Source organism: Neodiprion pinetum, chromosome 7 (genome assembly GCF_021155775.2).
Source record: "Neodiprion pinetum isolate iyNeoPine1 chromosome 7, iyNeoPine1.2, whole genome shotgun sequence".
Lineage (NCBI taxonomy): Eukaryota > Metazoa > Arthropoda > Insecta > Hymenoptera > Diprionidae > Neodiprion > Neodiprion pinetum.
The window spans coordinates 17,886-40,599 of NC_060238.1; the positions used below are offsets into that span (position 1 = coordinate 17,886).

General features: G+C 44.7%; 6 protein-coding genes across 19 annotated transcripts; 3 read left to right on the plus strand and 3 right to left on the minus strand.

Moving 5' to 3' along the window:
• Positions 1-5,035: 5,035 nt before the first annotated feature.
• LOC124222869 (uncharacterized) lies at positions 5,036-11,124 on the plus strand. Of its 4 annotated transcripts, XR_011177579.1 has the most exons (5): positions 5,036-5,326; positions 5,496-5,623; positions 8,515-8,550; positions 8,632-10,150; positions 10,458-11,124. XR_011177579.1 is itself a non-coding variant. In XM_046634315.2 (4 exons), the coding sequence occupies exons 1-4, from the start codon at positions 5,323-5,325 to the stop codon at positions 8,698-8,700; spliced, it is 237 nt and encodes a 78-aa protein (XP_046490271.1). In that variant the 5' UTR covers positions 5,036-5,322; the 3' UTR covers positions 8,701-11,124. The 4 variants fall into 4 exon arrangements, 1 of the variants encoding a protein (XP_046490271.1); XM_046634315.2 differs by having other exon boundaries at positions 8,632-11,124; XR_006884138.2 differs by lacking the exon at positions 8,632-10,150 and having other exon boundaries at positions 5,043-5,326.
• Positions 6,125-12,054, minus strand: LOC124222867 (putative uncharacterized protein DDB_G0277255). 4 transcript variants are annotated; one of them, XM_069137607.1, is made up of 5 exons: positions 11,184-11,314; positions 9,804-10,056; positions 8,376-8,488; positions 7,299-8,203; positions 6,125-7,256 (listed from the first exon to the last, which is right to left on the minus strand). In XM_069137607.1, the coding sequence occupies exons 2-5, from the start codon at positions 9,950-9,952 to the stop codon at positions 6,804-6,806; spliced, it is 1,620 nt and encodes a 539-aa protein (XP_068993708.1). In that variant the 5' UTR covers positions 9,953-10,056; positions 11,184-11,314; the 3' UTR covers positions 6,125-6,803. The 4 variants fall into 4 exon arrangements, with proteins under 4 accessions (XP_068993708.1, XP_046490267.1, XP_046490269.1 ...); XM_046634311.2 differs by having other exon boundaries at positions 6,125-8,203; XM_046634313.2 differs by lacking the exons at positions 9,804-10,056; positions 11,184-11,314 and adding an exon at positions 11,927-12,054 and having other exon boundaries at positions 6,125-8,203.
• A 498-nt stretch (positions 12,055-12,552) lies between these two features.
• On the plus strand, positions 12,553-14,963 carry LOC124223115 (centrosomal protein CCDC61). 3 transcript variants are annotated; one of them, XR_006884203.2, is made up of 7 exons: positions 12,553-13,034; positions 13,221-13,344; positions 13,440-13,594; positions 13,821-14,020; positions 14,206-14,481; positions 14,543-14,751; positions 14,826-14,880. XR_006884203.2 is itself a non-coding variant. In XM_046634834.2 (7 exons), the coding sequence occupies exons 1-7, from the start codon at positions 12,850-12,852 to the stop codon at positions 14,900-14,902; spliced, it is 1,098 nt and encodes a 365-aa protein (XP_046490790.1). In that variant the 5' UTR covers positions 12,553-12,849; the 3' UTR covers positions 14,903-14,963. The 3 variants fall into 3 exon arrangements, 2 of the variants coding, with proteins under 2 accessions (XP_046490790.1, XP_046490791.1); XM_046634834.2 differs by having other exon boundaries at positions 14,671-14,751; positions 14,826-14,963; XM_046634835.2 differs by having other exon boundaries at positions 12,553-13,030; positions 13,262-13,344; positions 14,671-14,751; positions 14,826-14,963.
• Positions 14,964-15,057: 94 nt separating this feature from the next.
• LOC124223116 (optic atrophy 3 protein homolog) lies at positions 15,058-16,364 on the minus strand. Its single transcript, XM_046634837.1, has 2 exons — positions 15,964-16,364; positions 15,058-15,700 (listed from the first exon to the last, which is right to left on the minus strand). Exons 1-2 carry the CDS (start codon positions 16,103-16,105, stop codon positions 15,165-15,167), a joined length of 678 nt encoding a protein of 225 aa, XP_046490793.1. The 5' UTR covers positions 16,106-16,364; the 3' UTR covers positions 15,058-15,164.
• Positions 16,365-18,792: 2,428 nt separating this feature from the next.
• CIA30 (complex I intermediate-associated protein 30) lies at positions 18,793-20,215 on the plus strand. Its single transcript, XM_046636416.2, has 2 exons — positions 18,793-19,331; positions 19,550-20,215. The coding sequence occupies exons 1-2, from the start codon at positions 18,976-18,978 to the stop codon at positions 20,076-20,078; spliced, it is 885 nt and encodes a 294-aa protein (XP_046492372.1). The 5' UTR covers positions 18,793-18,975; the 3' UTR covers positions 20,079-20,215.
• On the minus strand, positions 19,869-22,691 carry CLS (cardiolipin synthase). Of its 6 annotated transcripts, none has more exons than XR_006884395.2 (4): positions 21,816-22,368; positions 21,463-21,720; positions 20,892-21,298; positions 19,869-20,742 (listed from the first exon to the last, which is right to left on the minus strand). XR_006884395.2 is itself a non-coding variant. In XM_046636419.2 (4 exons), exons 2-4 carry the CDS (start codon positions 22,140-22,142, stop codon positions 21,026-21,028), a joined length of 858 nt encoding a protein of 285 aa, XP_046492375.1. In that variant the 5' UTR covers positions 22,143-22,200; positions 22,425-22,691; the 3' UTR covers positions 20,758-21,025. The 6 variants fall into 6 exon arrangements, 5 of the variants coding, with proteins under 5 accessions (XP_046492375.1, XP_046492374.1, XP_046492376.1 ...); XM_046636419.2 differs by lacking the exon at positions 19,869-20,742 and adding an exon at positions 22,425-22,691 and having other exon boundaries at positions 20,758-21,298; positions 21,816-22,200; XM_046636418.2 differs by lacking the exon at positions 19,869-20,742 and adding an exon at positions 22,481-22,690 and having other exon boundaries at positions 20,758-21,298; positions 21,816-22,200.
• Between the last annotated feature and the right edge of the window lie 23 nt (positions 22,692-22,714).

A 22,714-nucleotide genomic window follows, 5' to 3' on the forward strand; every position in this document is an offset into this window, starting at 1 on the left:
GAGATCCCTGAGATCCCCGAGATCCCCGAGATCCCCGAGATCCCCGAGATCCCCGAGATCCCCGAGAGATCCCCGAGATCCCCGAGATTTCCGAGATCCCCGAGATCCCCGAGATCCCCGAGATCCCCGAGAGATCCCCGAGATCCCCGAGATCCCCGAGAACCCCGAGATCCCCGAGAGATCCCCGAGATCCTTGAGATCCCCGAGAGATCCCCGAGATCCCCGAGATCCCCGAGATCCCCGAGAGATCCCCGAGATCCCCGAGATCCCCGAGAGATCCCCGAGATCCCCGAGATCCCCGAGATCCCCGAGATCCCCGAGATCCCCGAGATCCCCAAGATCCCCGAGATCCCCGAGATCCCCGAGATCCCCGAGATCCCCGAGATCCCAGAGATCCCCGAGATCCACGAGAGATCCCCGAGATCCACGAGAGATCCCCGAGATCCCCGAGATCCCCGAGATCCCCGAGATCCCCGAGATCCCCGAGATCCCCGAGAGATCCCCGAGATCCCCGAGATCCCCGAGATCCCTGAGATCCCCGAGAGATCCCTGAGATCCCCGAGATCCCCGAGATCCCCGAGATCCCCGAGAGATCCCCGAGATCCCCGAGATCCCCGAGATCCCCGAGAGATTCCCGAGAGATCCCCGAGATCCCCGAGATCCCCGAGATCCCCGAGATCCCCGAGATCCCCGAGATCCCCGAGAGATCACCGAGATCACCGAGAGATCACCGAGATCACCGAGATCCCCGAGATCCCCGAGATCCCCGAGATCCCCGAGAGATCCCCGAGATCCCCGAGAGATCCCCGAGATCCCCGAGATCCCCGAGATCCCCGAGATCCCCGAGATCCCCGAGAGATCCCCGAGATCCCCGAGATCCCCGAGATCCCCGAGAGATCCCCGAGATCCTTGAGATCCCCGAGATCCCCGAGAGATCCCCGAGATCCCCGAGATCCCCGAGATCCCCGAGAGATCCCCGAGATCCCCGAGATTTCCGAGATCCCCGAGATCCCCGAGATCCCCGAGATCCCCGAGAGATCCCCGAGATCCCCGAGATCCCCGAGATCCCCGAGATTCCCGAGATCCCCGAGATCCCCGAGAGATCCCCGAGATCCCCGAGATCCCCGAGAGATCCCCGAGATCCCCGAGATCCCCGAGATCCCCGAGAGATCCCTGAGAGATCCCCGAGATATTCCCGAGAGATCCCCGAGAGATCCCCGAGATCCCCGAGATCCCCGAGATCCCCGAGATCCCCGAGATCCCCAAGATCCCCGAGATCCCCGAGATCCCCGAGATCCCCGAGATCCCCGAGATCCCCGAGATCCCCGAGATCCCCGAGATCCACGAGAGATCCCCGAGATCCACGAGAGATCCCCGAGATCCCCGAGATCCCCGAGATCCCCGAGATCCCCGAGATCCCCGAGATCCACGAGAGATCCCCGAGATCCCCGAGATCCCCGAGATCCCTGAGATCCCCGAGAGATCCCCGAGATCCCCGAGATCCCCGAGATCCCCGAGATTCCCGAGAGATCCCCGAGATCCCCGAGATCCCCGAGATCCCCGAGAGATTCCCGAGAGATCCCCGAGATCCCCGAGATCCCCGAGATCCCCGAGATCCCCGAGATCCCCGAGATCCCCGAGATCCCCGAGATCCCCGAGAGATCACCGAGATCACCGAGAGATCACCGAGATCACCGAGATCCCCGAGATCCCCGAGATCCCCGAGATCCCCGAGAGATCCCCGAGATCCCCGAGAGATCCCCGAGATCCCCGAGATCCCCGAGATCCCCGAGATCCCCGAGATCCCCGAGATCCCCAAGATCCCCGAGAGATCCCCGAGATCCCCGAGATCCCCGAGATCCCCGAGAGATCCCCGAGATCCTTGAGATCCCCGAGATCCCCGAGAGATCCCCGAGATCCCCGAGATCCCCGAGATCCCCGAGAGATCCCCGAGATCCCCGAGATTTCCGAGATCCCCGAGATCCCCGAGATCCCCGAGATCCCCGAGAGATCCCCGAGATCCCCGAGATCCCCGAGATCCCCGAGATCCCCGAGATCCCCGAGAGATCCCCGAGATCCCCGAGATCCCCGAGATCCCCGAGATCCCCGAGAGATCCCCGAGATCCCCGAGATCCCCGAGAGATCCCCGAGATCCCCGAGATCCCCGAGATCCCTGAGATCCCCTGGATTGTTCTGTAAATGAGTTGTTTCGAATAAACGGTTACTCGTAGCGACCTTGCCGGAAATACCCTACCAGCTTCGGGTATGAGGAAATACTGACCAGGTAATCCTCCACGCATGCGCCCGGAACCCAAGATTCAACCCTCCGATTGGCTTCGATTGGCTAACCTAACCCAAGCCTGACCCAACCTAACCTAACCTAAGCCTGACCTAGTCTGACCCGACCCGACTCAACTCAACCGAAGCCAACTCAACTTAACCTAACCTGACTCAACTCAACCGAAGCCAACTCAACTTAACCTAACCTGAACTGACCTCATTTTTTCCAGCGGCGAACGGGAAATCTTCAAAAGACATCCAGGTTGTTCTCGTGGATGTCATCGGATAGTTCATAGCCTCTCTCACCATTACGAGGCCTGTCCCCCTGCCGTCGCGGAACTTGCTATCGCATGCTCCTTGCCAGCTCGTCAGGGCCACCCCTCCGCTCCCATCGCTCTTACCTTCAGTATCCATGTCTATGTCTTATTCAACGTAGCGTAACTTGCTATTTATTTTTAGTTTTTTTTACACCTACTTTTTTTTCTACAATTATTTGCTACTCATTAAAGCAGTCAACCGCTTTCCCGTACCACTCCGCTTACATCCAGCTTGCGCCCTACTGCCGGCGGGGAATTTGCTGACGCAAGGGTTACACACCGGCCCGCCCACACTTGTCCTACCATTACGGTAGTGTTACTTACTTTCAAATTTATATCTTCAATAGTGTTACTTACTATTTATTCCTGCACCTCGTTTTATTACAATTACTTGTTACTTATTGAAGCAATTATAGTATTTTTGAAGAGATCAACACTTACTTCCGAATCGACGCATAGGCGGTCGGATCTGGGGAGGGGATTTGTACTTCAAGAATTCGTTCTCTTTAACGGATTTGAAAAAAAAACAAATAACGTTAACCATGGTATTACAATTGATAGGGGAAGTTATTCGGCTTCGCCGTACAATTGGCCAGAAAGAGAGACTGAGCGCTCCGCTTTATCTCGTCCCGTTGTGTCTTACAAAATGGCGTCGTCGGCATGCGGTCTTCCTCCCGCTTACTGTAATTGCGCAACTGCACACATCGTTCACACAGAAAACACACACGTACCCACGGCTCTCACACAGAGAATTCCGGCCACACAGGCACCGTTGAGATGGAGGGGTCGCGATCCCTCCACTCAATCGTGGGTCGTACTCGCCTCCTTGCTCGCACGTTCACTTCTCACTCGCACGTTCTCTCTCGGACGGTACGCGGCGAACTGCTCGAGGTGGGGTGCTTCCGCCAGCCCCACGACCAGATCACGTGGTTGGTAAGCCACGTGATCGAGCCGCGAATGCCGCGCGCCCGACTCTGGCACCTCGCCGTTACCAACCGTCGTCCCTGCCATCATTTTTTCTCTAACAGTATGATGATTGTTATTAGTCTCCTACACCTAATTTTGTTGGCATTATTTACTATTTGTTATAGCAATCATCATTTAATGTTAGTCAACCGCCTGTCCGTACTGCTCCGCGTACGTACCACACGCGGCCTACTGCCGGCGCAGAGTTTGCTGACGCAAGGGTTCTGCGCCGGCCCGTCTGCACCTGTCCTGTGATTACAGTACTGTTGCATATCAATAATAATAAGGTAGTGCTACTTGCTATTTATTACTGCCCTCAATATTTCTTACCAATTATTTGCTATTTGTTAACTACTCCGTATATTATACGCATAGCGTATTGCGACAACCGCACGAGTCTTCTCATACGAATGTCTCATAAACCTTACAGCGAGTGTTGTAATCACGACTGTCATATTTGCTACTCATCCCACACGTAGAATACAATATTTTTTACAAAAACTGATCTGGAAGTCAAATTTGAGAGGAATATAATAATTTTAAAACTTAAATTACTGTAGCGGCATCGGATGGTGTTTGAGTAGTTTCTGGTAAAGTGACAAAGATAGAGTGAGTTTAATACAGACTGTACTCGTGTGGTTACATTTCTATAGTAGTATAGTTTAGGTGGAATCTGTGCAGTTATCTGATACTTAACCGAACATGTGCGTTTATGAAACACATGGTATGGTCAAGTATGCGATTATTGTGTATTTCGGAGATGAAATACAGCGCTCGAAAAGTCAACTTCCAGAGCAGGTGTTATAAAAAGTCTTAATCGTACGATTCGAGCATTGTCGAGACAATTGCAGTGATCCATGTGGCAACGGCAAATGCTCCAGCGTCGACTTTTTGCAAGAAGGTAGTCTGCTTCACGTAACCAGTAAATACTTTATAAATGTGGAGGACGCTTTCGTCGTGCGTTAGGCCTGCAGCCATCTTTCTTTGTGTCTGCGCCCAGGCGTGACCGCTAGGTGGCGTATAAGCTCGATCGTGACAATACACTCTCATCACCTGACGCGACTTGACAATGAGAGCTAAGCGGTTCAAGTCGGATTTAAATATAGCCGAGTGGTGCGCATACCTCATGTTTCAAGTACACCGTTATCAAATTGAACGTTGTTTTTCAAGTAAAATACTGCACTGCTTTGTTCTGATTTGGAGTGAGGTTATGGATTTGTTGTCACTCGTGAGTTTAAAGGTATATATATCGCATCACAGTTCACTAACGTGGTGGAAAAACCTGTAGCATTCATGCGAGTTGAACCATTTGCACTTTTTACACTTTTCACACTTGGTCTAGATCGAGTGTAAAAAGTGTACACGAAAGTGTAACGAAAGTCTAGTGGCATTTGTAAAACGAACAGCGCCATCCGACGTCACGTCCGCTAAAACGAACGCGCAAGTATACACTCCCCACGAAAGTATAGAAAGTGTAGCTAGCACGAACAAACCTACTACTGACTGCGTGAAGCTGAACGTGCGTCCAGCTGTGCTTTCGCGATCTGATCTAGTGGCCTAATTCTAGAATCATCGGTGAGTGTCGTACCGACGTCACACTAGGAACCCTTCCATACTTTATTGGCATTCTCATTAGTCGAAAACTTTGCAGCGAGATGCTACGGTAGCATTTCGCTGCTCGTAAAAATCCAGCCTATCATGACCCTGCGTGATCCGTTTGGTCCTCATATTTCGGTTCCCCGACAATTTTCAACTGGCAATGGGTAATTGACGTTTTACATTACTTATATTGTATATTGATATTAGTGTATCATTCAACTTCAGATAGCATGCTTAAAAGTATCCGCACGTTTGTTGGAAGCGTTGCTTTATCACAATCTGGCATTGTAATCGCCTTAGATGACTTTGTGAAAATTTTCACCAATGTTGTAGACAATCTCCAAAATTTGGAAGAGAGATGCGAAGATGCAGTTTTCAAAGTCTGCGACGCTAGAGAACGTTTTTCAAGAAAATGTGCAGAGGGACTCGACAACTATCTATTTTTGAAAACCAGGCTGGTGGTACATCTTGCTGCTTTATTTACCAGATTTTGCATGCACCGCTGCTGTACATAAATATATTCACCTCACAAATTTTGCGATTGGCAAATTTTTCCAGATGAAATCCATTGTCCTCGAATCGATACCTCTGGGCCTAGATTTTGGAATTCCCTCGCATATCGCTGAACAAGTACAAAAAAACTGTGAACAACGTCAGCCAGTTCGTTGCAATTGGAATGACCGTGCTAAACAGTTACAGTGTATGAAGGATAAAATAGACGAATTAAAAATTGCACTTAAACAAGTTGAGGACAATAGAAATTTTGAACTGAGTCATCATTTTAGATGAGTTGAGGATTTTCAGTCGTTTTGCGTGACACAGTTGCAATGTTCACTGCGTTTAAAAAAACAAATGCATTCAACGATCGCTCACAAGATATGGAATTGTGAGATGATTTAGATACCTGGAACGATCAGATTGAACAATTAGTACACTTATCTTTTTAGAGAATGAAGCAAACATTTCATGTTAGGAACAATTTATTAGTAGAAAAATCAAACACGTTGAATAATTTTGAGGATTTACTCATTACGGCCGTTGCTGAAGTAACGTAATATATTTGAATCTCTTAGCTGACCAGTTTATCGATTTACCGAGAGGATTTCGTGAACTGTACTAATCCAAGCTACCCGACGCAACACTATCGTTTGGCCCACGCTTGAACGTAACATTTCCGTTTCACGGAATTCTATCGATATATTCAAATTTTTATATTTACACAGGTATAGCGTAATGTTTCTTAAAAACTGTTACTTTATATTAAGGCAATCCGATACTGTACAACGTGATAGTTTTCCCTCGATTGTCCAATAATTACGAAATATTGCTAATTTTAAAAAATACAAAACCGTGCCTGACACAGTTGTGGATACTTTTTGACCATCAGTGAACCATGAAATCCATACCTACTGAATAAGAATTGAATAAAATTCAAACATACGATATTGTCAATTCACCTCCTTCTACAGACTGTACACGTAAATGCACTTTTATACAGATTTATTGCACTTCCGTTGTGCCAAGTACTACCGTATTAATTTCGTATGGTGAAAATATCTAAGACCTCTGTATAATTTGCTCACTTGAAAGCCCGCCTTCTATACTTCTGTTCTTTATATTTGCGCGTTTGCAGTTGCTGAATTACATTTCTAACCATCGTCGATTTATACTGCTAGGTAAAGTACATGCAGAGCTGCCTGTATTTGCGGATTCCTGGTTCGTCAAAGGTTTCTTCGCATTCCTCACATCAGCATCGCTGATACGTTCGACCACAACTTTCGCACCTCGGGTTATGTCGTGTAATAATTTCCACATGTCTATGTGAACATTGCTCGCTGTGATGTTATTGATACTGGTGTTAATATTGTAATTGTTATTATTGTCGTTGTCATTAATATTCTTATTATTGCCATTCTTATCAGCGTTGCTGATATCGCCGTTGTCGATGTCATTATAGCTTTCCATCAAACTTTGACTGTTGCAACGAATAAGATCAGTCCTCTCATCATCAACACTGGATCGGACTGGCAGGACTCCTCCGGTGGCCATGCCTCCACGATTCTCAAGTATATCGTAAGGCGAGAAAGTTTCGTGGTCGACCGTGGGACTGATATTGGTGGTTCTTAGGATTTTCAGGTGACTGTCGGGTATTTCAATATTGGTCACAAGGTTCTCCAATCCAAGCAGACTAGAATTTACCAAGCATCTTGAACCCTCTTTTGTTTCAATTTTTTCAGAGTTCTCTAAAACTTCATCCAATTCCATTTTCGTTCTCTGTTCCACCACTTTGACATTGTTCTCATCCTGTTTGATGGTGAACATTAAACCTCCCATGACTAGATCGGTGATATTCAATGACCGTGGATAAATTTGCTCACATTCCTTTCTCAAACCCTCGATTTCTTGGTCACCTTTGTCCTTGTTTGTGTTACCCGTTGCCTGGATATTTGACAACTCGTCCCGCTCTGTACGCGGATGAGCACTGTAGGTGTCCTGCGAATATTCCACACTGTCGTCTGCGGTTACTAATTGTGTGTTATGATACTTTTTAACCTGGCTCTGTATAGTCGTCCGTGTATCTAGCCACTGCATCCCGACTCCACTTATACACTTAGTCGTCGTACCTTCCAATGATTCGTGAACATTTCTAAAGCCGTCAAAATCACTACCTGCGCAAGTCCTCTTGCTAGCACTTACGTCAACAGCCACGATTTCTGTCTTTGTCAGCTCGTTGTTACAGCCTGAATGTCTCGAAAGTCTTGTACGATTGATATTAGCCTCAGCCCATGGAAGAATGGTTTTGTCAGACGCGGTCGTTGCAACAGGACTGGATAAGACTGTCGATGATTGAAATACGTTGCTGTTTGGGCACCTTAAATCCAGATCACCCTGGGTGATCCTGGGTCCGGATGTCTGATTTGCCATATTGTCCACAATAGAAATAGTTAGAATAAATGCTTGAGGAAAAGCTGCGGCACCTTGTCGATTGCAAAACTTCAGCATCGCAAACATCTTGTCCTGTCGTGTCCAAAACGTGTGTTCTTATAAACGTGGTATAGCAAGTCAAGGAGAAGACTGATTGATTGAATATCGATTAACTGTGTCAGAATTTTGTCAAACATGTTTGAACCTTTTTCTACGCATTGGATGGATTCTACTCGTAGAGATTCAACTAGGCATGGCAATGAATAGTAAGATTGGTAAAAAGGATACTGTAAGTTATTGAAAGGTGCACAGTGCTCAGTTCACCTTGACTGGGTTGACTTTTTATGATTCGTCTGATAATTTTCATCAATTCCTCTTTGTAGGGAAATTCTTTCGTATACCTGCAATGATATGCAACTTGTTACAGATTCGATGGCCGAACGAGTACTTCATATTGGAAACTGTAAGTTTTGAGAACCAGCTACACAGAGAATCACAGCTGGTTCAACTCTTGTGAAGTGAATTGAATCTTTGTTTGGTACAGAATGTTTTGAAAACGATGACTTGGCGTGTTACGCAGTCGTTTATCGGTTGCTTGCCGCGATGCGACTAACGCGAACACCTGAAACCGAGCCAAGCGGTTCTCTACCGCTCACGGATGAGGGGCAATCAGTGACCAATAAACGGCACTGTGGTCATTTTCAATTGGCTCTACGCCAGCTGCGAAACTGGCAAAATGTAATAAATATAGTGTGGCAAACAGCCGTACAACTGTCGATGAGCTCCCATGCTAGCTTAAATAACCAGGATGGGCATGTACAATGAGAGTTTGACAAACATAGATATTATATGTCAAAGTTCAATTGAAAACCAATCGACAGTGCTCGAAATACCACGTGAGACGACTTTGTGACATAAATCTGGACAATTTTGAATCTGGCGATGTCGACCTAGCATATCACTGTTTAGATCATTGTGAATAATCACGGTTTTCCGACTACTGAATCGTCCTCAAAGCAGGGAACCGTAAGTGATGATTCTAATGGAGGCAGGCATACTCATTTTGAAAGCACAAGCTCTGATGAAGGATTTCAATCTGGTGAAACAGTGAATTCTTCTACCATATTTTACTACAACAAACATTGCACACTACAAATTTCTGAATAAAATGTGTATCAGTCTCAAAGGGGGTCGAATGCAGAGCTGAAACTTTCAGGTGTTTTTCAACTTGTGCCAAGTTTTACAGATCATAACTCCAAACAATGAACAATTTTTGCGAATTCGAGAATCACTGCACATATACCGGGTCACCCAAGACTATCGCCCCATAGGCAACCGACGTGTTCCTCCTTGAAGTGAAAATCGGCAACTGAAACGGTTTTTACTTTTGTTACGAAATTTGTCATTCGTGAACTAAAGTTGTTTGAAATTATCCGATCTGATAGCATCTGAGCGCTCAGGATAGCAGCCGAGCTCACGACGGTCAAATGACGATTAGCCAGCCCTATTCTCGTTCTATTCCGAGCCATCAGATGCTACTGGATTGGCCATTTTCAAACGGCTGTAGATCGTAAACGAAAATTTTTTCACGAAGAGTAAATACAGGCCAAGTCGCCGATTTTCGCGAGGAATACATATTAGTGACCCGTGGGGCGATAACCCTGGGTCACCCTGTACATGCCGCTTGTGTAAAAGTCTTCAGAACTGTTACACTACCTTGTAGGTTCGTTATATTTAAAGGTGAACTTGTATATGTTCTGCTTGTTGGAGAGCCAATACGAGCCAGGAACATTCAAGGTGGGCTGGGCCTGCACTTGACCGGTCCTATCAGACTTGCCAATACCCGATATACGTATTCCAGGCATTCTTTCGATGGTTTCAATTCTCGAAACAAAGGAACCAGTCTGGTCGTTTTTTCACCGTTGACGTTTTCCTCGACTATGAAAGTCAAGAAGTACAGCACCCTTTGCTGAAGAGCAAGAATTTTGTTGAGTCGTTAATGGAGCGCCCGAAAAAAAACAAATATTACTAAATAATTGATTCAGAGCAAATTCGCTTCAACGGTAACAAGTTAATTATTATTCAATATTAACACTGCTTAGCAATAATCAATTTAAAATTGAACACGAAAGATGTGAGGAAATCCAAACTAAAAATTCATCAAAAATGCTAAAATCAAGTATATGAAAACACTAATTAAAAGGAGTAGTAACGACACTAGGTATTTATGGATCTTTATTAATGCCGAACTTGGTAATAGAACAAACGGGAAATATGACACGGACCGGATACTTAGCGAGAGCAATCCGAAAATAATTCAGTGCGTAGTAATAGCTAAGATAACGGGTACAACATTTTGTAATGTTGCAGGATTATTGAGAAATAAAATTGAGCTACCCATTGAACAAACGGGAAATATGACACGGACCGGATACTTAGCGAGAGCAATCCGAAAATAATTCAGTGCGTAGTAATAGCTAAGATAACGGGCACAACATTTTGTAATGTTGCAGGATTATTGAGAAATAAAATTGAGCTACCCATTGGAGCTGAAATAAAACTACTGACTATGAACCCAAAAACAATATTTATCCATCCTACTGATAATAACGAGTCACGAAAAATCATGGATGGTATGAAACTGAAAAACGTTGGAATACATAAAATTAATACTCAGGCTGTTGAACCCATGTCTGACTATATATTAAAACCAGTAGTACATATTTTTAATTTACGTATGGAGAGATCCAGGTGGCCTAAAGTACTGGAATAGTCTGAATTGAAATCTATAACTATGTGAATCTGGTAGTAAGGACTGCGTCCAATTACAAATATGCCCGTGTCACTAGTATCCAATATTCGAAAAATTAATATATAATAGAATTTCTCTAGGACTTCAGCAAATAAATAAATAAATAAATAATTACATGGATAATAAAATCAATTAAATTAAATAAAAACACCATTAGTCGAGGGCTACTTCTTCGACGATCCTATCGATATATATTTTGTTACACGAATCAAAATCGTAAGGAAATTAGTGGCAAAAGGATGGAAGGAATCGAACATCAAGTGCATGATGGTACATGAACCCACCCCGGATATAACCTCGTTGATGAAGACGTCCTTGACAGTGGTCCAAGGTAGATATTGACCGGAGTTGAAGCCGGAAAATATTTTTTTACTATTTATTTGTACTCCCACCGACTCTACTACCAACAGTGTATCTGAAATTATGAAATTAATTATTCTTTATTTTCGAGTAAGTACTATACTTTCCAAATACGGCAAAAGATCGTGGTTCTTTATTATAGATTATTGTGATCATCGCCGGTCGGTGGCATAAAATAAAACGCTGTGGTTAATCCTGCTACGGAGCGAATCTACACGTGACACATTGAAATTGCCAAATATTCGGATGTCCCCGATGATCTGGAAAAAATTCTAGACCCTGAAGAACGTTTCAAGGCGTGCGGAATTTGTCAACAAGTGGTATTTTTTGGAGACTTACTCTGTAAGGATGATGGAGACAGGCATTGCAGTTTGTACCGCATGTGTGATTTGTCATAGCAACGGTACACGATAATTTATAAAGACCTTTGCGATGGCGTAACAGCAGTTGAACCTAATTTAAATTCTGTTTCGCCACTTTGGCGTGGCTAGAATAATTGCTTGGAGACACTGTTTAGTTCTGAGAATTTCGAAATTAGTGAACATTTGGCGTGACCAAAAGTTCACGAGCACACCGTATGGGTGCACTCTGTGGGGCGAATAGCCGCTTGTATAGAATAAAAAGCTGCCAAGCTAAGGAGCGTTTGGACGAAATTAGGTTTACTAACCAAAATCAATGGAGGTGGTGATGTGCCTGCAATGGAGGGTCAAAGCAACGACTGAGAGGCTGACTATGGTCAGGCTGTCGCTCAGTTTGCCTAGAAACAGTGTCAAGCAGAAAAACAACAGGTTAAGCTGTATCCTGTGTAGACTGTCGTTGCGTAGCGTGAACTCTATCACTTTGTTGTTTCTCCAAGTCCTGGACTCGCTGAGAGTTATTTCGTTACCGTCTACACCCCCGTAACGACGTACGTCGGCTTCCTCGGGTGACGAGGGCGACATAAATAGACACCGCGATATCTTGTTCAGCGGATAACCACAAATCGAATTGCAAGTATACCGAGTGCACCCCTCACCGACAGCTGCTTCAGCTCGGTCCGACCTTCTTGGTTGGTTGGTTCAACGAGACTCAACCGACGCGCGGCGCATGGGCCTTCCTGGCGCCGGCGCCTTCCTCACGTTGCGTCACGGTCATTATGCATGCCGTACGTACGGATGCGTGGTCCAGCGTGGCCGTGCGACCGATCCGTGCATAGGTATAATGAATTACACAAGCATCGTCCCGCGTACTGTACGCATGCTGCACGCATCCCTGCGTATGTACATACATGTATACCTACATGACGAACAGAGCGGCCATGGTTAAGGGTATTATTGAGACAGGCGAAAGGGCGCCGAGATAATGGCAGCGCCCTATGTTTACCGAAATACCGGTTCCATTATGGATAGACCCCTGAGCGCCCGTGACAGTGTGCAATATACTGCAATTTGTAATCGGTCAGCGTTGACGTCTAATAACTCGATCCGTTATGCTCGTGAATATGTTTTTTCCACGCTAGCTCTCGTAATTTCATACCTACAGCGAGCGTTGGAATAAAGATATTTTTTTCATCTCGACTATTGATATTTATTGAGGGAACAAGATTTGATCATGAATAATCCGGGACAAAATTTGGTTACCACATATGTATGCAAGAGCGGAAGAGAATACATCGTCAAGATGAGGGTCGTCGGCTTAGGAGGAGAATCGTCGACATCGCGGCGCAACTTGGACATTACCGTCACCGACAAACACACTGCCGAGAAATGGCAGTCCTCGTACGACGTCGCCTGTCTGTCCGCAGTCTTATTTAACCTTGACTCCTCTACTAATACATCTCATATTTTCAAACCATTACATTAATCGATCAACATCTACTTACCTATTTTACACGACTCTCTTTAGATAGCCTCGATCATTGACTAATTATACAAGCACCGTGTGTACTCAGATCTCAATACCAATTTTTTTTTTAATACCAGATTGGTACGTTCACCCTTGAATGATCATCTTGTTTCGGCAGATATCGAGAATCTCACCCAGAAAACAGGAAATTACAAACAATTCGATATATTCGTAGCCATGCTGCAGTCTGGTTTGTTAAAAGTAATAATTCAATGAACTTTTGTCAAGCATAATCCAGTCCGGTTTCCATCCCAGTTTCCCTTACGACTAGCAACCAATTGCCAAGTTCTTTGCAGACGAGCGACTGTGTCTCCCTCGACCTGCTAACTTTTGACGATCTAGAGCTGTTGCGCTGCCGTAGGACCGAAGTTGGGTCAGATTATTCGTTGGTCGGTGCCAAGATGAGCAACAGGCGATATTTGATTATTACTTACAACGTGGAGTTTGACAGGTGAGCCATGCCTGGGAGGCTTGATTGGCAGATGCGGCTGCGTGGACGAGATTACGGCAAACACAATTGAGTAAGATAGGTGGCAGGAAATCCGCCAGAGACATGTATACATAAGGGCGGATTAGCCATTTTCCAATACAGACACCGTCTTGCTGAAGCAAGCCTCCCATGACGTGACATGATTTTCTGTATCTTTCCATCCTATCTCGATCGTTCGTCCGTTAAGAATCCATTATCCATTGCCATTGGAGTATTGCGGCCTACCCGACACCGCCGTTCTACAGTCAACGATAAGAAAGCTAGAAGCTGAATTGGAGAGACTCAGGTCAGCTGGGGGTGGAATTGAGAATCTTTGTAAGAAACTTGAACTGCTAACAGCAGCCAACAAGAAACTTGTCGAAGAAAACCACAGATTGTCTAATGGCGGTAAGGCCTTCTTCTTTGCTTGGGGTGGTTTCTTTCGATTGTATATCTATAACAAGAATGAAGTTACATTCTGTTCTTGTTCTTATAAGCATGTGAAGTAAAATTGACACATCAATTGCGATTGATCGGCAACGCTAGCACCCTTGTAACGGGTCAGACTTGCACTGTATCTGGGTACTCCTCAGGTCGAGGAATTCATCGTTTACTCGGAGCTGTTAAATCCTTGGAACGGTCGGTGGCTGAAGAGCGGGCATCATTTCGTTCTCGAATACAAAAACTGCGTACTGAGAACTCCATTTTGGTGGCAAAGCTGCACCGCTCAAGCGAAGCTGTCGATAGAAAGCCCCGACGATCCAGTCCGCTAACGCTTCCATTCCAAAGCAGATGTTCAATGGGTAGAAGACGTAAGAGCCGATCAGCACTAGGTCGTGGTCGATCAAAGTCGGCAAGTTCCTCGCCAGGTATGACCCGAACTAATAGCTAGGCACTTTAGGCCCACCTGTTGATACCGTATAATTTCAGGAAAGCTACATGCAGCACTTGTGTCTGCTTTTTGTAATTCTGAAGTGAAAACTTTCTATACAGCTTCTCAGATCTTCTCGCTGCTCCTTATGTATAAACTGTATTTAACCGAAAGTTCTCGCCGATAGGCAGCTCCTCTGTCGACTCGATCAAGTCTATAGGGTCCCCTCGCCAAGGAGTCGTAGGATGTCGTCGGTTGAAGACGAAAGGTTTTTATTACCTTTTGACGATACTGCGAATTACGCGTCATTTGCTAATAAGTTGTTCATCGTTTTCATTTCAGAAATAGACTTTGGAAATTTGGAGTCTCGAATTCACAAATTGCAGAAGATGCTCAAGGATGGAATCAACATTAATTAAACTATTCCGACTGTATACTTCAACGAATGGAAACAGGTAGATTCATAGGCATATTTCCAGGCACGCACACATACGTTATATATGTATACCTGCGGGCATGTACATCTATATATATAGATATATATTTATTGATATTATAAACACAAGTGTACGCGGTTTCCTCAAAGTTTTTTATGTCATACTATATACAAGGGTGGGAACAAGAATGCAGACGGGAAAGTCCAATCAGAGTCTGTCGGGTCATTAAAAAATAAACTAGAAATTAACTTAGCTTGTCTCTTCTGACATCATTTTCAAAGTAAACGATAGCACGATCAACCAATGATTGACTGTGTTCAACATTTCCCTTCTTTAGACTGTCCGTCCTGTTGTTACTCTTGTCATCTGTTGCACAGTGCTTTTCTTGAACTGCTTCTGGTTCACTATCGCCAGAGCTTTTCACGTCATATCCCGTATCTCTGGGTAATGTAATTTTTGCACGGCTTGCTAACTGATTCACAACGCTCTCCAATCGGCGAATTTCGACCTCTTGACGCAATGTTGTACCATACAACGATTCTATATCGTTAGTAAATTGTTGAATCTGGGCCAAGCGTACTTCCTCTTTTTTTGCCTCTTTTGCTGCCTGCCGAGAATACTCCAACATGATACAACCACCGGCAATGCTGAAAATGATCACCTCCCCCATCAGGTTGGCCCCCAGCTCAATAGCCATTGCTTCGTTCAACTTTGCTACCTTGGTTGGCTTACCAAGATTCATAAGATACATCTTTCCCTTGACCTCCGCCCAATGGTAAACTGCAATTGATATACAAAAATAGGTGAGAAGGTAAACCCAAGTGGTTAGACATTACCGAATGCAACTTTAGATACATGGTGGTAATTTTACTGAAAATCGTCAAACTTGGTCCACTGGTGATAATGCTATGTATGAGCTATAAATACCCTATCACTGCTCCTGATGTAGAAAAAAAAGTGCCTGTCGAGTGAAATTGTCGACAACTAAAGTAATCTCAGATTTCGTTTGATAATAATTTATTACATCTCAAGTGATGACATACACTGAGCAGGTGGTATGATGAAGTAAGTTCTGAAAACCGGATGATTTTTTGCCTGATTGACAAACATTTGGGCCAGTGGTTTGCTGATCTGTTTGATCAGCAGCATGCCCAGTTTAAGGGCTGGAAATACCCCGACGACCATAATCACACCGACTTCGTTCAACGCCCCGGGACTTGTGAATTCTATTAATTTAACGTATATTATTAATATCGTTTATCGCTACGTATAAACGATCGGCCGATTCGTCTAACTCAAGCTTGGAGAAGTAAAATGGATCGCTAAATACGCCTGCTGATATGCGGCAGCGGGGAAAGTGAAGAAAAATAAATACAGCCAGAACCTAACAGCAAGGCACGACGATTCGTCGGCTGCTGCTACTGCGATGATAAATGGCTTGTCGACTTACGTCAACACTACCCTTTGCCAAAGAAAATTTAGTCCCACAGAAGCGCACGGCCTGCAGGCTATTATATGAGGCAGGAAAAGTTGCGGTGCTCAAACGAGCTGTCACACCAACATCTAGGTGTCGCTAGCAACGTTTTGCTCGTGTGGCTCACGTATGTAGTATGCATGTAACAAAAAATTTGCTACCATCCTTTCAAACACGGATTAATAGGAAGGAGACAACACTCAAGCACGGCACGGCTCAGAAGTTGGTCCAGCCTTTGTGGCAACGTTATGAGGAATTGTCGGGCAAGGTCCCTATATTATACAGGTCAAGACACGGCGTGGGCAAAAAAATTAGTGAGAATGCGCCAAAAGTTTCGTATGACAATGGATGCTTTCGATTTAGAGCACAATATGACACGGTGTAAACATTTCTGGTCTATTCCTATGCCCGGATTGGCCGCTTACAATGGAAGTTTGTACACTGTGTCACACTGTGCTCTAAATGGAAAGCACCCGGTGTGGTTCTGATTCCTGACCTGTCACAATGATTAACCACAAAATATATGTGTACGTGCTTCTATTTATTTCGCGAACGTCAGGACACTTTACACCCGTATTCATAGTCCTTCCTTGAGGAACAAGGATTCCTTGTTCGTCATTTCACGTTTCATAGACCTTCCTCGACAGAATGAGGAGCCTTATTGGCCTCCTTCTTTCAAGGCAGGTCTCGAGCTTCCTTGAGGAAACCTTCGGCACTGCGATTGGCTGTTTCGTTTCATGTAGCCAACGCTTGCGCTCGGCGTCTATGCACTTATGACCCGTATGACGCGGATCACAGCCAGTCTACGGGTTAACTTCTTTGAGGTTACACACTCTCATCAACCGACGCGACTTGACAATGAGAGCCAAGTGGTTTAAGTTAGATTTAAATACAGCCGAGTGGCGCTTCGATCAGCAGTTTTACCACCATAAGCAATCTCATATCCCTAAATATGTCCTCCTTCTGGAAGGGAGAGCCAAGTTGTGACTATGAAACGAGGACGCCTCTGAGATTCAAGGAAGCCTTCATCAAGGCGTCCTTTATCCTTGAGATAAGGAGTTACTATGAATACGGGTGTATGGGCGCAACTCGTTAATGCTTAAACTCAAAAAATCGAGCAAGATTGGTCAAAACTGGTAAATGCAGTAATGTTAAGTAAACCCCGGTGGAAAACGCTATAAGATACTTTTGGGCGAACGCGCCTAGAAATTTTTGCCCACGTTATAGTGAGAAAAACTGGAACACGCGTGTCTTGACCTGGTATAATCTAGGGACCTTGTCAGGGTGCGATTTAAACGCCTGTATATATACCCGTATTCATAGTCTCTCCTTATTTCAAGGATAAAGGACGCCTTGATGAAGGCTTCCTTTAATCTCAGAGGCGTCCTCGTTTCATAGGGTGTATTCCGAAATATACTGACAGTACTGCAAGTACTGGCAACCACGTTCCGAAATCGCGCGACAGCTTACTGCCGCCACTCAGTGACGTCATGAAATTTGTGATGTTGTTGACCGCGACTACTGCGGTCGGGGATGTGAGGCAGCTGCACTACTTGAGAGATGGCCGCGTCCTCGGTGTAGCGTTCCGATTTTATTGCGGCTGGCAACTCGAAGTAAAAACGGTACGCAGTTCGCAGTTGACTGCGTGACGTCACGGTCGGCAGTACCGGAAGTATATTTCGGAATACACCCTTAATAGGTTACGATCAGCATCCTTCTTTTTTTACATTTTGTAGCGAAAATTTCCCTTTTTTCCGTAAGAGGCGCTCAAATTGCGATCAGACAATTCTTCTTACGTTACCTCCTCAGAGCACATACCACTAAGGTTACCTCAAAACTGGGGACAAGTTTTATCGCAGTTTTAATTGTCTCCTTCGTACTTTTCCGTGCTATCAAATCAAACTATTGGCAATTATAGAAAGATGAAGAATTATGGTGTTATTTTACGAGCAGTAAAAAGCAGCAGCAGTTTTCCCCTATCACTTCCGGTGCAAGTTTCTGCTGCTCGCAGTTCGGTTTCTCGAGCGACAAGCCACAAGACCACAAGAAGCCACGACCTATTTCATGAGCAGTGCTGCTGCTGCGTAAAATTAGCAGACTGATGCTAGTGAAAACTAGTAAGTTACTAAACCACTGCTGCTTTTTACTGCTCGTGAAATAGCACCCTTACGCTGCTTTTTCACGTGCAGCAAACAACCGAATGCGGCAGCTGCTAAAATTTTCTGATTGGTCAATGATTAATGGTGTACAAACACACATGGATCTTGCTGTACATACATGCATCAAAATTGCTGCGAAGTAGAAACCCATTGTAGAAACGAACGTACTTTCGTTTGCTGCATACACAACAGAAGCCGCCGCCCCCCCCCCCCCCCCCCCCCCCCCCGCCAACGCCAACACGTATGTATGCACGTATGTACGTAGCAGGCAGCCCCTGTGTCCATTGTCACATGTATTTATTACTGGCGATGCAACGAAGTGGCACGGGAAAGATATTACTAGGCGTTCGTTTATTATCACAGACAGTATCGGCAAGTGAATTACGGTGGAGTATGTTGCACGGCGCGTATCATCAGTAGTGATGTACTTCAGGATTCCACGGATGGTGGCAACAGTCACCAGATGTGAACACGTTGGGATACAAGTACGTCGGTTTTGGGAACAAGATCGCAAATCAGGTTATCCGCGAGTCGCAGCAAAAAGCTCATCCGAAAAACGAAACGACCTCTGGCACATTCGTAATGGCTTTCGTATACTCGGGGACGAGTTTAAACTCTTCAAACGTGAGGTAATTGAACACTTGGAAAGTGATCCGTTGTTGATATATCGAAAGGACGAAATTGACCTCGCTTGGCGGTTCAACGGTGACAAAAAGTCACTCGACCAATGGTTTGTCACCGCCGATAGTGACTATGAGGAAGGTTACTCAAATTGCAGGTGATTATGAGAAATTTGCATTCAGGCCCACGATTCGTGAAACAAGGACCTCAAATATTGCAGCCTAGTTTCATGAATCCGGCCCCAAATCGCATAAATATCTAAACTATAATCACTGCAGTACAGTTACGACACGTTGGAATGCTATTCCTCGACACGAGAAAATCCTTTGAGAATTTCAATAACGATTTTTTTTCGCTTTTCCTATCCACGCGAAGCCTGCAATTGACCAAGTCTGGCAGAGGGCTGTTTTCTGGATACTTGGACAAACGTGTACCAAAAACAGGAAACATCAAAAAGGCAGGATATTGCAACATTAATACTCTACGTGCTCGCAAGTCCTTCAAACGAGAAGGTTACTATGACTGGCATCCCTATAATCATCTGGTAATGCGGGTTAGAGGGGACGGTAGATCCTACATGCTCAACATATCGACAGCTGGATACTTTGATATAACTTGGAATGATGTCTATCACTATGCACTCTACACAAGAGGTGGACCTTATTGGCAGTATGTGAAAATACCTTTTTCAAAATTCTTCATGGCCAGCAAAGGAAGAATCCAAGACCACCAAGAGCCATTACCCCTGCACAATGTAGTTAGCTTCGGAATTACCGCAGCTGACAAGGTGACAGGGCCGTTTAACTTGGAAATTGACTACATCGGATTGTTATTTGATCCAAGTCATAAGGAAGAATGTGCGTATGAAATGTACAAAACTGACGACTACATCGCCGGATATTGATGTAGTTGCACAGACATTTATCTGTTTTTCCTCCATTTCAACAGCTCAGAAATTTCTGTTTGTAATTATAATTCTCCGTGGAGGAAATCAAATTGTAGCCAGGTTCACGTAGGATAATAAAAAATCTCATAAACATATATGACTCTGAATGGATAGACCATTCAATATCTTCTCTCCCTGCTAAGAAGTAACTGTCTCTGCTGAATTTTCTTCATACAGGATAAAAAATGTAAATCGTACAAAACCTAATCATTCATGTTTTCACCTAAATTTAATTATTAGTTGAACTAACGTTCCACGAGCGTTCATCAAGACACCTGCCGGTAAGCCAGGTCCGTTGTTTGTAGTCAAATTGCACGTTACTACCATCACGGCACAGGATTGCCGGTTCAGTTCGGATATCACAGCTTTTATTAGAATGCCTATCCAGCCATTAGAAAATGTCCAGCTTAGCTATCTCGTCCCTTAGGTATAACAGCAAACAGAAAATGACAGGAAGAAAACGACTTTCATGTCACCTGCTGGGTCGATTCGGCGTCAAATTTATGCAGTAGAATGTGATTGGTACAATTGATATTACATCCGGTTATACCGTGATCGATTTCGTCAATAGGAAAGCGGACGAAGATTGACTTGGATCTCAACCAGTTTAGTTACTATCCACCTGTAAACATGGCTGTAACTGTTATACACTTTATTGTGACAAATGGGAACGTAACAAACTAGCGAGAATAGAATTTGCATCAATCGTTGTACCAGGATACTATCACTGTAGTGTCCAGATCGAATATCAATCAGTTGATGATGACTTACACATTGACTGCTGATGAGCCATTGAGCCGGCAGTCAGACTGTGGTTCACAGATACGCTTCTCACATGCGGAATGCACAGAATGATTGCAAATTTGGTCTTTGTGATGTGGTTACGCTCGAGTCAACTAGTAGTGTCATGAAGGTGATGATGGAGGGTTGATCTTCCTCTTACGAAGAAACTTGTACGTATCTTTTGATACCAGGTAACTGAGGCCTCCAGCTAGGGTTGTGACGGCTGTCAGGTAGCAAAGGCCTTGCAACAGAGGGTGATCAACGAAATGAAAAACTGGAGCAGCTAAGGTACTACCGACCAGGCACAATTGTACTCCGGTATTTAGTTTGCTAGCCAACGTCGGCGCTAGCTGCACTGAGGCGTACGTTGGGTCAAAATATTTCACCAAAGTTCTCTGTAAGTAACGCAAAATATCGTCATTCACCAAATACTTGTAATAATTTATATTGCTTGGAGAATACATGTCATTGCTATTCGGTAAGCAGCAAAATTGTTTCGGTTCATGCTGGGAAGATGCGAGTTGCGGTGAGAAAAGTTGAGTATTGGGTATTAACTTACGGGCATAGGCAGTGATCGATATCTGATGAAAGAGGCACCGATTACCAAAAGGATATCTCTGGCAACGACTAAGCAGGTCAGTTGCGCGGGAATAAGTCCGGTCCAGGTAAGAGACAGGAAGAGCGTGCCTATCAGTAACTTGTCTGCTATGGGATCCAAAAAACTTCCCAACTTTGATGCTTGAGATGCCCAAGTTCGAGCTATCCATCCATCGGCCAAATCTGTAACTCCTGCTATTCCAAGCAGCCAGAGCGCAACCTAAGAAGTCAGGACCAACCACTGATTGGAAGTGTTGTATTCAAACGCAATTACTTTGCGGTTATAGAATGAATCGAGTAAAGGTAAAAAATCACCTGGTAATCTTGGGATACAATCAGGTATCCCAGGTATGGCGATGTCAATATACGACCTATGCAAAGAAAGTTTGGTATCGTCCAGATGTTTTCCCGTTCTATAACTTCTTCCATTCGTTCCTTTGTAAGACGTATGTCGCGTATTATACGCTCTCGCAACACTGTGCGGGATAGAGTTTGCCGTTTGGCAGATAAACGATTGCCATTTGATTTTTCTACATTGCCGTGATAGATTCGATTTCCGCATAGCTTCTTGCATTTTTCGAGTAGGCATCGCTCCAGTGGTGCAAGACAATATCTATTTCTCACCAACATAAATTGGGTCATCCTTGTTACATTTGTAGATGAGTTTAGTTCCGATTATTGTTGTTCGTGTAGGTTAGTCCTAGAATGTGACGAACCATTAAAATGTATTCTGAATAAACTATACTAACAGGGCAGTAAGTTATTGATGGGACTGCTTAGGTTAAGGAGAGATCGAATGACGCTTGTTTCATTATACAGATTCAGATTTAACAAATATTGAATTTTGCACCCTATAATCGACACAACCACCTACGTATGTACCATCATGTGATAAATTATTCCTATTTTTTGGTTTGTTCTTACTAGGGAAGCGTGCCAACGCCGCCAACTAAAGTATAGCGTTCGGGTATCATACATACTTGGCTGTTACATTTTGGTATAATACGGTAAGATCAATAACATGACCGACATGACCGCTGATTACACATCGTTGACGAAACACTGGCCATGAGTCAATTTCCGTAATATGGGGCAATTGTACAAAGTTCTGTAATAATCGTTCAAGACTTTCGTTCTATCGAATTAAATATAGCCAGTTGCCGGTCTTGTTACACTGCAGTTGCGTAGGCGTAAAATCATTTATGTGAATGTGT

What these genes read in the sequence shown, in the direction of transcription:
- LOC124223115 (XM_046634834.2), top strand. Translation starts at nt 12,850, where the DNA reads ATGAATAATCCGGGACAAAATTTGGTTACCACATATGTATGCAAGAGC. An exon ending in TGCAGTCTGGTTTGTTAAAA is followed by an intron (nt 13,345 to 13,439) that starts GTAATAATTCAA and finishes AGTTCTTTGCAG; the next exon opens with ACGAGCGACTGTGTCTCCCT. An exon ending in GTCGGCAAGTTCCTCGCCAG is followed by an intron (nt 14,482 to 14,670) that starts GTATGACCCGAA and finishes TCTCGCCGATAG; the next exon opens with GCAGCTCCTCTGTCGACTCG.
- LOC124222869 (XM_046634315.2), top strand. An exon ending in TTTTGAAAACCAGGCTGGTG is followed by an intron (nt 5,624 to 8,514) that starts GTACATCTTGCT and finishes AACTTGTTACAG; the next exon opens with ATTCGATGGCCGAACGAGTA. An exon ending in AGTACTTCATATTGGAAACT is followed by an intron (nt 8,551 to 8,631) that starts GTAAGTTTTGAG and finishes TGTTTGGTACAG; the next exon opens with AATGTTTTGAAAACGATGAC.
- CLS (XM_046636419.2), bottom strand. Translation starts at nt 22,142, where the DNA reads ATGACCCAATTTATGTTGGTGAGAAATAGATATTGTCTTGCACCACTG. An exon ending in TTGTATCCCAAGATTACCAG is followed by an intron (nt 21,721 to 21,815) that starts GTGATTTTTTAC and finishes CTGACTTCTTAG; the next exon opens with GTTGCGCTCTGGCTGCTTGG. An exon ending in ATCGATCACTGCCTATGCCC is followed by an intron (nt 21,299 to 21,462) that starts GTAAGTTAATAC and finishes CGTTACTTACAG; the next exon opens with AGAACTTTGGTGAAATATTT.
- CIA30 (XM_046636416.2), top strand. Translation starts at nt 18,976, where the DNA reads ATGTACTTCAGGATTCCACGGATGGTGGCAACAGTCACCAGATGTGAA. An exon ending in GAAGGTTACTCAAATTGCAG is followed by an intron (nt 19,332 to 19,549) that starts GTGATTATGAGA and finishes ATCCACGCGAAG; the next exon opens with CCTGCAATTGACCAAGTCTG.
- LOC124222867 (XM_046634311.2), bottom strand. Translation starts at nt 9,952, where the DNA reads ATGCCTGGAATACGTATATCGGGTATTGGCAAGTCTGATAGGACCGGT. An exon ending in AAATATAACGAACCTACAAG is followed by an intron (nt 8,489 to 9,803) that starts GTAGTGTAACAG and finishes ATATCATTGCAG; the next exon opens with GTATACGAAAGAATTTCCCT. An exon ending in GCACCTTTCAATAACTTACA is followed by an intron (nt 8,204 to 8,375) that starts GTATCCTTTTTA and finishes CACGTTTATAAG; the next exon opens with AACACACGTTTTGGACACGA.
- LOC124223116 (XM_046634837.1), bottom strand. Translation starts at nt 16,105, where the DNA reads ATGGTCGTCGGGGTATTTCCAGCCCTTAAACTGGGCATGCTGCTGATC. An exon ending in CATCATACCACCTGCTCAGT is followed by an intron (nt 15,701 to 15,963) that starts GTATGTCATCAC and finishes TATCAATTGCAG; the next exon opens with TTTACCATTGGGCGGAGGTC.